The sequence below is a fragment of the Nannizzia gypsea genome, genomic scaffold (assembly GCF_000150975.2).
Source record: "Nannizzia gypsea CBS 118893 supercont1.2 genomic scaffold, whole genome shotgun sequence".
Lineage (NCBI taxonomy): Eukaryota > Fungi > Ascomycota > Eurotiomycetes > Onygenales > Arthrodermataceae > Nannizzia > Nannizzia gypsea.
The window spans coordinates 3,365,648-3,378,420 of record NW_003345200.1 but is presented as its reverse complement, the minus strand read 5'-3'; the positions used below and the strand labels follow the sequence as shown (position 1 = coordinate 3,378,420).

At 49.0% G+C, this 12,773-nt stretch overlaps 5 protein-coding genes across 5 annotated transcripts; 3 read left to right on the top strand and 2 right to left on the bottom strand.

Moving 5' to 3' along the window:
* Window positions 1–77: 77 nt before the first annotated feature.
* On the top strand, window positions 78–1,913 carry MGYG_03288 (hypothetical protein; the record flags this gene model as incomplete). The annotated part of the gene is made up of 7 exons (XM_003175719.1): window positions 78–248; window positions 310–586; window positions 660–760; window positions 813–1,124; window positions 1,190–1,367; window positions 1,418–1,622; window positions 1,679–1,913. The coding sequence occupies 7 exons, from the start codon at window positions 78–80 to the stop codon at window positions 1,911–1,913; spliced, it is 1,479 nt and encodes a 492-aa protein (XP_003175767.1).
* Window positions 1,914–2,304: 391 nt separating this feature from the next.
* MGYG_03287 (CrpH protein) lies at window positions 2,305–4,282 on the top strand (the record flags this gene model as incomplete). The annotated part of the gene is made up of 6 exons (XM_003175718.1): window positions 2,305–2,429; window positions 2,497–2,593; window positions 2,659–2,698; window positions 2,755–3,180; window positions 3,247–3,783; window positions 3,852–4,282. 6 exons carry the CDS (start codon window positions 2,305–2,307, stop codon window positions 4,280–4,282), a joined length of 1,656 nt encoding a protein of 551 aa, XP_003175766.1.
* A 430-nt stretch (window positions 4,283–4,712) lies between these two features.
* On the bottom strand, window positions 4,713–7,337 carry MGYG_03286 (ring assembly protein 3; the record flags this gene model as incomplete). Its single annotated transcript, XM_003175717.1, has 2 exons — window positions 4,713–7,166; window positions 7,257–7,337. The coding sequence occupies 2 exons, from the start codon at window positions 7,335–7,337 to the stop codon at window positions 4,713–4,715; spliced, it is 2,535 nt and encodes an 844-aa protein (XP_003175765.1).
* A 931-nt stretch (window positions 7,338–8,268) lies between these two features.
* MGYG_03285 (TFIIH basal transcription factor complex p34 subunit) lies at window positions 8,269–9,580 on the top strand (the record flags this gene model as incomplete). Its single annotated transcript, XM_003175716.1, has 2 exons — window positions 8,269–8,296; window positions 8,367–9,580. The coding sequence occupies 2 exons, from the start codon at window positions 8,269–8,271 to the stop codon at window positions 9,578–9,580; spliced, it is 1,242 nt and encodes a 413-aa protein (XP_003175764.1).
* A 464-nt stretch (window positions 9,581–10,044) lies between these two features.
* MGYG_03284 (threonine aspartase 1) lies at window positions 10,045–12,006 on the bottom strand (the record flags this gene model as incomplete). The annotated part of the gene is made up of 5 exons (XM_003175715.1): window positions 10,045–10,299; window positions 10,357–10,466; window positions 10,540–11,568; window positions 11,630–11,829; window positions 11,888–12,006. 5 exons carry the CDS (start codon window positions 12,004–12,006, stop codon window positions 10,045–10,047), a joined length of 1,713 nt encoding a protein of 570 aa, XP_003175763.1.
* Window positions 12,007–12,773: the final 767 nt, after the last annotated feature.

Sequence of the window (12,773 nt, the reverse complement as noted above, 5' to 3'; positions counted from 1 at the left end):
GCCCAGATCCCATATTATCAGCTCCATTATCCCTTCCAGCTCCTTCTACTTTTCCATAACCCATCATTATGCTAGTTATGGACTACTTCCGCGCACACAGTTTTATCCCAGCCTGGCCATATGCGGTTGGGCTGGTTGCAATAATATCTGTTTGGTTGTTTATCCGTCCAAAGCCTACGAAAATACCCATAGTTGGCGATGCTAAACACCCGAATTTTATGGCTGCATTGGAGGAGGGATGTCGAAAGGTAATTATTTACTCAAAGTACTCCTTACACTAATTGATATGCTTCGTCTAACTTCAAACAGTACCCGGAGTCGTGTTTTCAAATCCCAACTCGTGATATCCCAACTGTCATTGTCCCACGCAAATGCCTATCGACCATTGCTTATGCCCCTGAACATAGGCTGAGCCTCGGAAGGGAGGTATATGAGCGATTGATGGGCCGGTACACCAAAATGGTGAAGAGTGACCATTTGGCAGAGTTTGTACGTGGAGGACTATCAAAGCAGCTTGCAGGGAATGTTTCTCTACTCCAAGAAGATGCTAGGTGGACCATTTCTTCCCAGATTGGTGATTGTCCAGGTACGATATCGCCATTTCATGACCATATTCAGGTGTCTCCGGTATCATCAATCGATGGCTGATTTAGTTTAAGAATGGAAATCACTTCAGCTTTTCCCTACGATGGTCAAACTGGTCCCGCTACACATTGGGCGCACTTTTATTAATTCACCCCTTTCTAGGGAGCAGGAATGGGTAAGAACGCCTTCTACTTTTGAAGGAAATATATTTGAGCTAATTTCACTAGATTGACCTGACCCTTGAGTATGCTATATCAACTGTCACAATTGCAGCCAAAATGTCAAGTACTCACTGGAGCCTGCGTCCATTCAAAGCCTTTTTCCTTCCTGAGATTGGGAAGATGAGTCAACAATTTAAGCAAGCAAGCAAGTTACTATTTCCTGTGTTGGAGGCTCGGCTTGGGGGAGAAGCCCGAGAGTCTAAAGATTTGATGCAATGGATAATTAAGAACTATCCAAAGCAGAAGAATGATTTGACTCTCCATACAAGATTGCAGCTTGAGGCTGTACAGGCGGCAACATACAATCTAGCATTTCAGGTGAGTTTACAGGTTTTCAATTTCACCTGAATATGGATGAAGCTAACGAGAGATAAACACGACAGCTCATCCATTTCTTTTTCGATCTACTAGCTCATCCAGAATACATAGAGCCATTAAGAGCTGAGATCCAAACTGTGTTCGATTCCTGTGGCGGTGCCTGGACACCAGCAGCCCTAGCAGACCTTCGTAAATGTGACAGTTTTCTCAAAGAGTCCCAGAGATTGAATCCTATTGGCATTGGTGTGTACCCTTTTTATGTGAAGCAAAGGAAGTCGCTAATATCAGAACAGTCAGTGTAAGCCGTTTTGCTTTGTCAAAGATCGACTTGCCTGATGGCACCACAGTGCCAGCAGGTATTTCAGTCTCTGCTCCGGCTATGACTGTCAACACAGACTCGTCCTTGTGGGAGTGCCCAACGCAGTTTGATGGTTATCGATTTGAAAAATTGCGCCAAAGCAAGGGTAACGAATATAAATACCAATTCTCTTCTATAAGGTAACTATGTGATTGATATGAGCCATGCAGTAATATCCTGCTAACATTATTTATAGTTCCTCGGAGTTGAACTGGGGATATGGAACGCACTCATGCCCTGGACGCCATTTTGCAAGCAATCAAGTGAAAGTCATTATCGCAGAACTACTTATGAAATATGACTTCCGTTTCGAGGAGGGCATATCGGATAACGAAACACCCAAACGGCCGCCAAATATTTTTGATGGTGTTCGTATCATGCCAAACCCAGGGGCCAATATAATGATACGGTCTAGAGATGTGGATATTTAGGGCTGGTCTTCTACCTTGAAGTTTGTAAATGAGGAGTTTGTTTAATAGCCGAACAGTTCAAACATAGATCGAGAATGTTAGTTGTATGAAAATAATTCGTTAATACTATACTCCATAATACTTTCGTAGCAAGTTTTATTCAACAGATCACAGATAATAGGGCTCATACTGTCAGTCAGAGCAAGTAAATCTGTCCCTGTGAATGTTCCCGGGAGCAATGATTGATGAAGGCCGGAGACCGGTGCCACGGAGCCATTAACAGCCTTGTTGCCGGTATACTCGGTATCCGAAGGAAGAGACGGGAAAGGGGGTTGAACATATATAGATCAAGCGTTCACTTCCAAGTCAACAGCACAAACAGAAATCTCAATTCCACTCAATTAAAGCAAACATGTCTATCCCAGAAACTTGCACTGCTTTGGTGGTCGGAGGTGGCCCAGCTGGGTCCTACGCTGCTTCAGCGTTGGTTCGAGAGGGAGTCGATGTAGTCCTCCTCGAGGCAGATGTCTTCCCCAGGTAAGGTTTTTTGGCAAGTTCTACCCTTAGTTAAGAAATTAGAGGCTAACTTCACCATTTAATCTAGATACCACATAGGCGAGAGCATGTTGCCGTCTATTCGCCATTTTCTACGATTTATTGATCTAGACTCCAAGTTTGATAGCTATGGATTTGTCCAGAAGGTAAGTGTTACACATAGCTACCTCTAGCGTTCCGTTGATATAGTGCTTAACTGACAATTTCGCAGAATGGTGAGGCCTTTAAACTGAACTCGAAGCCAGAAGCATGTGAGTACCATGGATGAAAGCATACATATCAAAGATATGGCTGACCCTGGGATCAGATACCGATTTCGTGGCGGCTGGCGGCCCCGGAAGCTACGCCTGGAACGTAATCCGTTCGGAGGCCGACCACCTCATCTTCAAGCATGCCGGAGAAAACGGAGCCAAAACCTTCGACGGAGTGAAGGTGAATGGTATCAACTTCGAACCGCTCCCCGAGGGTGATTGGGACAATGCGTCAAGAGATTTGGGACGACCTGTCTCAGCCACCTGGACACGCAAGGCTGACAAGTCCACTGGCGTGATTAAATTTGAATATCTCGTGGATGCCACCGGGCGAGCCGGACTGGTCAGCACCAAATATATGAAGAACAGAACATATAACCAGGGACTGAAGAATGTGGCTACCTGGGGGTATTGGAAAGGGGCGAGTTCATATGGTATTGGAACTCCTCGGGAGGGTGACCCATACTTTGAGGCTATTGCAGGTAAGACGCCGCTTTATCACCATCCTAAATACACTACTGTAACAATGAATTAACTATTCCCAATAGATGGAAGTGGTTGGGTTTGGCTAATCCCCCTGCACGATGGTACAACCTCGATCGGCGTCGTTATGAACCAGGCTATGGCCACAACAAAGAAGCGAGAGTCCGGATCGAGCTCACAGCAGTTCTATATTGACAATGTGAAGCAAATCCCCGGTATCTGGCAGCTCCTTGACAAAGCGGAGCTGGTATCCGACTTAAAGTCAGCATCAGACTGGTCCTACAGCGCCTCAAGCTATGCCAGCCCCTACCTGCGCATCGCCGGAGACGCAGGCTGTTTCATTGACCCCTTTTTCTCTTCGGGGGTTCATCTAGCTTTTGCAAGCGGTCTTTCCGCGGCCCTCAGTATTCGTGCCGCACAGAGAGGTGATTGTGATGAAAAAGCCGCTGCAGAATGGCACTCCAAGAAAGTTGCGGAGGGATATACCCGTTTCTTGCTAGTTGTGATGAGTGCCTTGAAACAGATTTCTGATCGAGACGAGCCTGTTCTTACGGACTGGGACGAAGAGAGTTTCAATCGGGCATTTGACTTATTCAGACCAAGTATGTTTGTCCTATCCCGTGGTGTCTGGTGGCTATAACTAGGGTATCAATGCTAACGATTTTGATAGTCATCCAAGGAACGGTGGATGTGGACAAGTCACTGACGCAAGCCGAGATTGCTCAAACGATCAGTTTCTGCGTTAATGCATTCCAGAACGCTGGAAGAGATGAGCAAGATGCGCTGATGAACAAGATCAAGACTGTTAGCGAGACAAAGAATGGTGAAACGGACGTCGTTAAGAAGCTGGAAGAGAGTCTATCTGCTGATGAACGCCGGACGCTCAACACCATTCAAGCCAGACAGATCATTCGATCCGAGGACACGATGAACATCGATAACTTCACTGTCGATGTTATCGATGGGATGGTGCCAAATCTCAAGCGTGGGTCGCTTGGTCTGCTGAAGTATGTGCCCAAGGTCAAGGCCGGGCAGCAGGAAGACGAGCTTAGATCCAAGTTGGGACTGCCAGAGAAACAGGACTCCATCTTCTCTTATTAGGAGGCCTAGTCAATAGAGTGTCTGTAAATAGGTTAAGATAGGACAGGTGTTGCAAACGGAATTGATTTCAATGCGAGTCGTATATATTATTAATGCAAGTAGTAAAGGGTCATGAATATCAGAGCAAATTCGAACCATAACAATAAAGCAGTCAATGAAGCGAGCAGCAAGCAAGAGAAACGCAGAAAACCATCCGTGCACATAGTTAATAACCCATCAGCCACCCTCCACCATCCATCGAATGAAAACACCGGGTAAACGAAAAGAACCGAATGAATGCCATGGAGTATGAATGAAATGTAAAACAAGAAACAAAGCAAAAGGGGGGAAAGGAATAAGAAATAATCAAACACACACCTCCAGGCCCATGATATGGAAGTAGGAAAAATGAAATATAAAAAGTACACATAAGGGGGTTGCGTATACCACCTTAATCCGACGCCTGACAGTCAACCAACTTCTTCAAGGCCTCAACTCCACTCCGCATGACAGCTGGGTTTTTGGTCTTTGTGAGACAGTCCCTGAGGACTTCCATGCCGTGTTTCTCGCGTATTGCTTTTCTAGCCTTGCGTCCGATATCGCCTGTGCCACCGACCATGTTGTGAACACAGACGATGCCACGATGAACCAGCCCGTCATCATCTTCCTGGCATAGATTGAGAATGATATCGACGCCCCTTGGACGCTCGACGATGGCGGAGACAGCCCCTTCAAAGTCAGTGAGCATTGCTAGGGCACCACCAGAAGCACTACGGGTAGGCAGATCATCCACATCCGCTAGAGCGAGCATAATATGCATGCGTTGGCTGGCGCGGTGGGTGCCGTCGGCGAATTTGCCAACACCGGCTTCACATGACATGAGGTTGCATACTAGCTCACAAGCTGCACGTTGAATGTACGTATGGTGTGAGAGAAGAAGATCTTCGATAGTTGACCATGCGGAGCGGATTATGGAGGTGCTGACGCTTTGGTCAGGATAAGAAGCAAGGTTGGTGAGGGCAAGAAGACTTTCAAAGACTGGAAGAAGATCGCGTGGCTGGTCGGAGGAGATGCTTGTTGTCCCGGGAGGAGTAAGGAGGATGTTGAGTGGCCGGATTGCGGAGGTGATTTGGGGGAATCCAGAGGCAGGGAAGACATGGGATGGGTTTACGGAGATGAGGATGCGGGCGAGAGCATGAGCACCGTTGGCTATGGTGCTCTCAACAGTTGGAGTCTTAGCTGCTGTGGCGTCTTGGGAGGAGAAAGAGGATATGAGGAGTTTCACGGCGCCTTGTTGAGCGAGTTTGCCTCTCGCCTTGGAATCCTTGGACAGGGAGAGGAGTATCTTGTTGACAAGATCCTTGGGAGAGGCCAGCTGGGATTTTCCACATTCCACCAGTAACGGCATTACCCCGGCATTCACGATTGCACTGCATCTTGCTTTGGTATGTTCGTCATTTTCAAGCGGATTAGCAGCTGGGCATGGCTTGGATGCATTAGCGTATGCCTTCAGTTCGGACATCTTTTTCTGTTCCTCGGACATGTTTGGTCGATATGCTGTGATATTGTGTATTATCATCAGTCCACCATATAGGACAGTAGAGTCGGCAACTCGTTCAAGTAGTAGACTTATCAAGTCTTGGAGGAATTTGGCATCGTTGGTGAGCTGCTCCTTGACCTCAGCCTTGACAGAGGCATATGCCAGGCCTTCGACGACATGTCGCAGATTGCCATCTTGACCAGGCTTTCCAAGCATGGCCTTGAACTTATTCACAAGTTCCAAGGGGTCGGCATGTTCCTCTTGGACAACTCCGGTCTGGTCCTTGTTGGCAGCACTCGCATCCTTGGGGGAAACACTAAGCTTTGCCAAAATGACCGCAGCCAGAGCAGTTGTTTCCTCAGTGTCCCCATTCAGATGTTCAGAAAGCCAGTCGAGAAAGTTCTTGGATATAGTCTCTCGACAAGAGCCGTTAACAGAGGCAGCGTTAAATAACTCTAGAATGGCTAGTTCCAGATTCTTGCACTTAATTTTCCGGGCAAGCAATGGGGTGAGGGATTTGAGAAAGGCTTCTGTCAGGAACAGGCTGACTGCAAACTCAGGCATAATGGGGAAGACAACACTAGCAACTGAGAAGGCGATGATGTAGTCTTCCTTGCGGTGCTTTGCAAACCTAGCCTTGATGAAGTTGGAGCAGAATGTCTGGCCAGCATCACCAGCGACTTCGAGGTACTTCGCTGTAGCGAGGGTGGCCTGGCTCTTGACATCAGCGGGGAGTCTCCGGTCCAGGGAAGAGATGATAACGTCGAAGCTTTCCTCGTCGACGAGGTGCTTCAAGCTGTCTGCATCGACCACGAGAAGACGAGCGATCCCCTTGAGGGAGCGGCCGTCATGATCATGACCAGACTCCATCAGCTTGGCAATGAAGAGCTGGAAGAGTTCCTCTTCACAATGTTTCCTGGTGTGCTCTGACTGCCAGAGTCCCCTTTCGAGGACAACCATGTCCAGACAGACAACAGCTCCATCTCCACGGTCATAGATCTTATCAAACAGACCGGTGACGGAGTTCTGTAGCTCACCGGCAAAGTAACTACGAACTCGCGCGCTCTGCCGTACAAGGGCAGTGATCAGCTCGTCCTGGCCGGCTGGCAGAGCGGCAGCAGGCTTAGCCAGAATCAACTTGACACACTCCAGAGCTACCTCTGGCGGCGGCTGCAGCCCTTCCGTGCGAAGGTACCGGGTAGCTTCACTGGCTGCGCCCTCATCTTGCTGGGTGACGATGCGCCGGCAGAGGTTGAGCAGCGGATGACTGTTCTCCTCGTCCTCCCTTATCTTGCGGAAGACGCTCTTGACATCCTCGCTGTCCGGGGCGATAGCAATAGCCTCGCGCAGGTTGCGAGATGCCGCCTATTCACCATTGTCAGCCCATCGGTAACTATGCTGTCTGTCTGGCCGTCTATCTAGCTAGTTGTCTGGCAGATATCGAAAGTGACGCACCTCTTTGTGGCCCGCATCGACGAGCTCGACGGCTTCCCTGGCTAGTGTGCTGGCGCGCTCCAGATCATGTACTGAAACCATGGGGGTTATGCTGTGCTTCTCTTTGTTACTATCGACTTGGTTATCGTCCTTGTATGGTTCGTCTTGTCTGCGCTGGTGGCTGTCAGGCCGAAGTTGAGATGGCAAACCGGTGTTCGCGGGGCTTTTTTTCGGCGCCTGAAGCTATGGCAGGGGGAGAGCTTCCGGCAGCGAGAGGACAGCGGGTAGCAGGTAAAATGCCCCGAAAAGGACGGCGATGTCGACGAGACGGTCTTTGGCCAGTTGTATCCTTCGCCGTCTCTCGTATATAATAGTTAACTAGTTACTGCCTGCCTCGCAAGGGTCTCTTTCTGTTGGCTGGCTGTTGAGGTTGAGTGTGGCTTGCAATGGGTTGGGTTGGGGCTCGTCAAGTTGGACTTGGAGTAAGACGAAGCAGAAGCAGAAGAAGCAGAAGAAGCAGAAGAAGAATAAGAAGATAAGAGGCGTCCTTTTATAGACCGGGCTGCTTAATATTACTCCGTCTCGTCTCTATCTCTGCCTCTCGCGACAAGATATGTCACTTGTCAAAGACGCAGCGAGATAAGAGGTGTTTTATTTTTCTGCTTTCTTTTTGTCTCCTGCGCTGTTATTACGTCGAGGTGCATGCAGGAGGAAGACTCAGGGCCAACCGGAAGACTTTGCCTGCCTTTTTCTTCAGCCTCTGCTCGTCGGCTTCTTTGCTTCTTCTAGTCTCCAACCTTTCTTATCTTCTTCTTCTTCGTCTTCTTCGTCTTCTTCGTCTTCTTCGCCTCTTTTGCTTGTGTCGCTTTTTTTGCAGGCACAGAGTTGATATGATGACTAAGCAGTGACTTCTGACATTGATAGAAGAAGACGACGAAGACGAAGACAAAAGACGAAGACGAAAGACGGCGACAGCGAGGTCGAAGAGCAGAGTAGACGCGCTGGATAGAAGACGAGAGGAGGGAGAGTCAGGATGGCGGCTTCAGGCGCTGCAGTGAATGGTCAGTTGCGCCGGCACCGCGTCCTCCCTTCCCAGCGTACCTGCTCTACTAACCGCTTGCCTGCTCTCAGATCCTTCGCTGCTGACGGTGATCCTGGACACAAACCCGCATGCTTGGGCACAGCTTCAAGAGACACTCCCGCTCTCCTCTGCCGTGGCGAACCTGCTGGTCTTCATCAACGCTCATCTGGCATGCAACTACGCAAACAAGGTGGCCGTCGTGGCCAGTCACAGCCATCAGGCCGTCTGGCTGTACCCAACTCCCCCGGCCACGGTTCCCGATGATGCCGCTGCCGACTCGCAAAAGAAACACCTCCGCCCGTCCAATAACGACCAGGACGGAGATACACCCATGACCGACTACGGGGAACCTGTCGTCCCCGCGCAGGTGCAGCAGCGTGAGCAGCAGCCGAACAAGTACCGTCCTTTTCTCCTGGTCGAGCAGCAGTTGACCCGAAACCTCAACCGGCTTCTCACGCGCACCCGAGCAGAAGAAATATCCCCTTCTACCACTTCATCATCATCTTCTACCATGATGGCCGGTGCTCTCACCCTTGCGCTCAGCTATATCAACCGCGAAACAATTGCCTACCTCGAGGCACATGGCACCGCGGCAGGCTCCGATCAGGCCGCAGGCGGAGCGGGAGGCCTCCCTCCACCCCCTGGTGGTGCCCCTCCCACATCTGATAAGGCTAATGCCACTACAGCTACGGACGCCGGTGCTCTCCAGTCTCGTATCCTGATCATCTCCGTCAGCAGTGCTGCAGACTCCGCTCAGCAGTACATACCCATAATGAACAGCATCTTTGCTTGCCAGCGTCTACACATACCCATCGACATATGCAAGCTAGCCGGAGATGCTGTTTTTCTACAACAGGCCTGTGACGCTACTCGTGGGATATACATGTCCCTAGACTCCCCGCGAGGGTTTCTACAGTACCTTATGCTGGCCTTCTTGCCTGATCAGCGGGCAAGGCGGAACCTGATACTGCCTACCCGTGTTGATGTCGACTTCCGCGCTGCTTGCTTCTGCCATCGGAAAGTCGTCGATGTCGGGTTTGTGTGTAGTATCTGCCTCAGTATCTTCTGTGAACCGCCTGAGGGTGCCAATTGTCTGACTTGTGGCACCCATCTGGCTCTCGGTGACTACGGGGCCAAGCCAGTCGTTGTTGCACGGAAAAAGAAGCGTAAGAAGGCTTCGGCAAAGGCACTCAATGGAGCAGGCAACGGAGTCTCTTCTGGCCCAGCCACCCCGAGTTCGATGGCAACTACCCCAGCTCCTTGATAATAAGGCTAGCCTCACTTTTCCCACCCCCTTTTTTTACACCTCTTATTTTCTTCCTTTTTCCATCCGCCAGGATACTTTACGATGAGCATGATTACGGCCCTGGTGGTCAAGAATAGAATATGTATGTATGTATTCCTAGGTCGGTGCATACAGCTTGTTTATAGGTAAGTGCAGGTCGAAGATAAAGACTTGTGTCCAGGCTTAGGTAAAAGCAGAAGGAAAAAACAAAAAAGGACCTGCCTGCACTTTTTCCAGCCGATGGTTGAAAAGAGTCCCCCCACCCTCTCTCCTTTTTACCCAGTATACTCAACTTTCAACCCAGATACGGACACCAATGACAAGTAGAGTTACTAAGGAAGTATTAGTTAGTGAAGCTCTCTATCCGGATCAAACTATGATTGAATATAGAAATGGCATACCTGGTTAATAGCTAGGTGGCTGTGCATGCAAAAGGCATCAAATTAAGGCCTTACCAAAACCGCGATGATGTCGCAGTGAACCTCGCAAGCATTGGGCTTATTGTGAAGTAGCTGGGCTAGGTTTAAATCTAAAACATTCTTATTTAGCATTCGAATATCGAGAAACGGATGAATAGTACCAAGATCTAACCTTCTTGACCTGATAAAGCGACCACCCTGGGCTACCTTTCGGTCTCCCGGGGATCGAGACATAGTACAGCATGCCGCCACATCATCGGAGCTCATGCTTGCAACGGCCTTTGAACCGAGCATTAGAATTATTACTCCATATTGTTAACATAGCATCGTACTTACAAAGGAGTCTGTATTATGACCGAAGACGAAGATAATTCCGTCATGCGTTTTCTTGACTGTCATCACGCCAATTGCTGCGTGGCAATGGCTTGATTTGACTGCGGGATGACCTATTATTTTTTATAACATGACCGTCAGTCAAGCTTATCGCAAGGTTTAAAGCAAACACCGGTGATACCCTACCCATAAAATCGGTCTGTATCATAGACTTAATGACTTCATCTTCCGTCGTGGGCTCATACACTCCAGGTTTCCCAGGAACTTTCTTCGTGCTAGCATAAATCCTTTCGGCGCATGTTTGAGCTGCCATAGTTGTAGTCATGTGTTCTCCTGTTCCGCTCGCAACGGCGGCAGTAGACGTATACATTTCGTCCTCTGGATCCACGGGGATAACAGCAGTTCCTATCCCAACTAGCGCAGCAGGGCCCGTGCGACCATTATGCTTCATCCCAATCCCCCCAGACGACGAACCAGCGGCAATGTTGCCATAGCAGTCGATGGCAATAGCTCCAACCGTATCGGTGATTTCATCTTCGTCTCTGGTTACAGCCAGGTCATGAGCATCTCTAGTAGCCGAATCGGTTTCACCCTCAGCATCCTCCGCATAATGCACGTGTTTGTCCTTTTGGCTGTCTGTGGAATCCCGCCATGATGAAGTGTCGGCGACGAGAGGATCCTGATGGAAAGTATCGTCGACAAATTCTGCATCGGCCTCACCGTCGCCTTCCATTGAGATATCACTACGTGAAACACATAGCAAGGGAGATCCACATCTATTGGACCCGATCATGTTTACTGCATCCCTCGAAGGGCAGATGTTGGTAACGTGAACAGGGCTGCGAGGGACATGGAACAGGGAATGTGCACCATAACAAGTATTGTGATGAGGCGAGCCGATACTTGCAACTGCAGTAGAGGCCTGACTAACTCGTTGTGATGGATGTTGGGGGACAAAGTTGTCCAGCTCAACATATTTTTCTCGCTTCTGGAGTCTTTGCGAAACCTGCTCAAGATCCCGCTTCCACCGTAACCACCGGTCTCTTGCTGCTGGGGCTACGAGGATATCCGAAGGAAGTACAGGTATGCCATGTTCGTATGCAAAGTCAGTGGCACCACCACATACAAGGAAGTTCGGGGGTACACGGTTGAGTGAGAGTGGTTTTGTGGAGGCATCCAGTACTACTCTTGCCAGTGATATCGGATTCTTTATGTCTATAAAACGAGGTTCATCAGCTATGATCCAGGTTTCTCTTGGGTACCGAAGGGGACAAACTTTGGACTGCCCCAACAGCACCACTGCGGCCAAGATGGTCAACGATCGTGGCATCACACTCCACAGCACCTGTAATGGTCAAGTTGCTACCATATCCAGCGTTCGTAACCTCGTGGTCCTCGAAGAATTTGATGGCTACTTCAACTGCGTCAACTGCACTCCCACCAGTCTTCAATATGGCCATACCAAGTGAGGACGCCCTGTTGCCAAACCAGTCAACAAAATGATCTGTAGCAGGTAAAAGAAAAGTTGACTTACTTGCTACACACCCAGAGGTGAAGCTCCTCGCTCTGGCGGCTGTGAAAACCAGCTCCTGCATGGACAAATATAGCAGATACACCCAGACTCCCTTGAGAGTCCTGGCTCTGGATGCTCATCCCGATTATTCCGCCACGAGTTTCGAGGCTGTGATGATTAACTGCGAGCTGAATATGTGTTTGAAGTATAACACAGGGAGTATAGACACAGCCTGGGGTATATAGAAGCCTTGGTGAGAGAAGTACAGACGAAAAGAATCTGTTGTTATGGGTCTGAATATAGTGTGTTGCTAGGTGACCTAGCTGGCAGAAGCCTATTTCCACAGCCCCAGCACAAGCAGAGATGCGCCCAGGCAACACAATAAGACTGACCTCACCAGGTTCTCTGCCTCTAGGTCAGTTATAGGAGAGTGATGAAATAAAGTAAGAAGAAAGGGAGTAGATATGATATCCTAGACTCTAGCAGTGAAAGACGGTGGGAGAGCAATATAGTAGCGAGTGGATTGCTAGTATGCATAGAAAGAGTGATGTGTCTCTCTAGCACAGGCTGTTCACCTTAAGTCCAGAAATTAAGAGAGAATCCCTTATTTTATCACTGGAAAGATGAAGCCTGAGCTGAGAAGAGTAGAAGATGCGGATGGATAAAAGTAGCTTAGTAAAGGGGAGGGAGGTATCAGGAGAAGTGTTGGTAAGAGAAGTAGAAAGAGAGAAGCAGATAATAGACAGCCTGGTTCATTATTTTTCAGCGTACACAAAAAGCAGCCAGAGATAAAGCAGCTGCGGTTGAGTCTGTGTTTTTCTTTTCATTCTTCTTCTTCTTCTTCTTCTTCTTTGCTCTGCACTTTGGTCGAGAAGGAGGTGGTGACAACAATCCAGTTGTTGCTTCC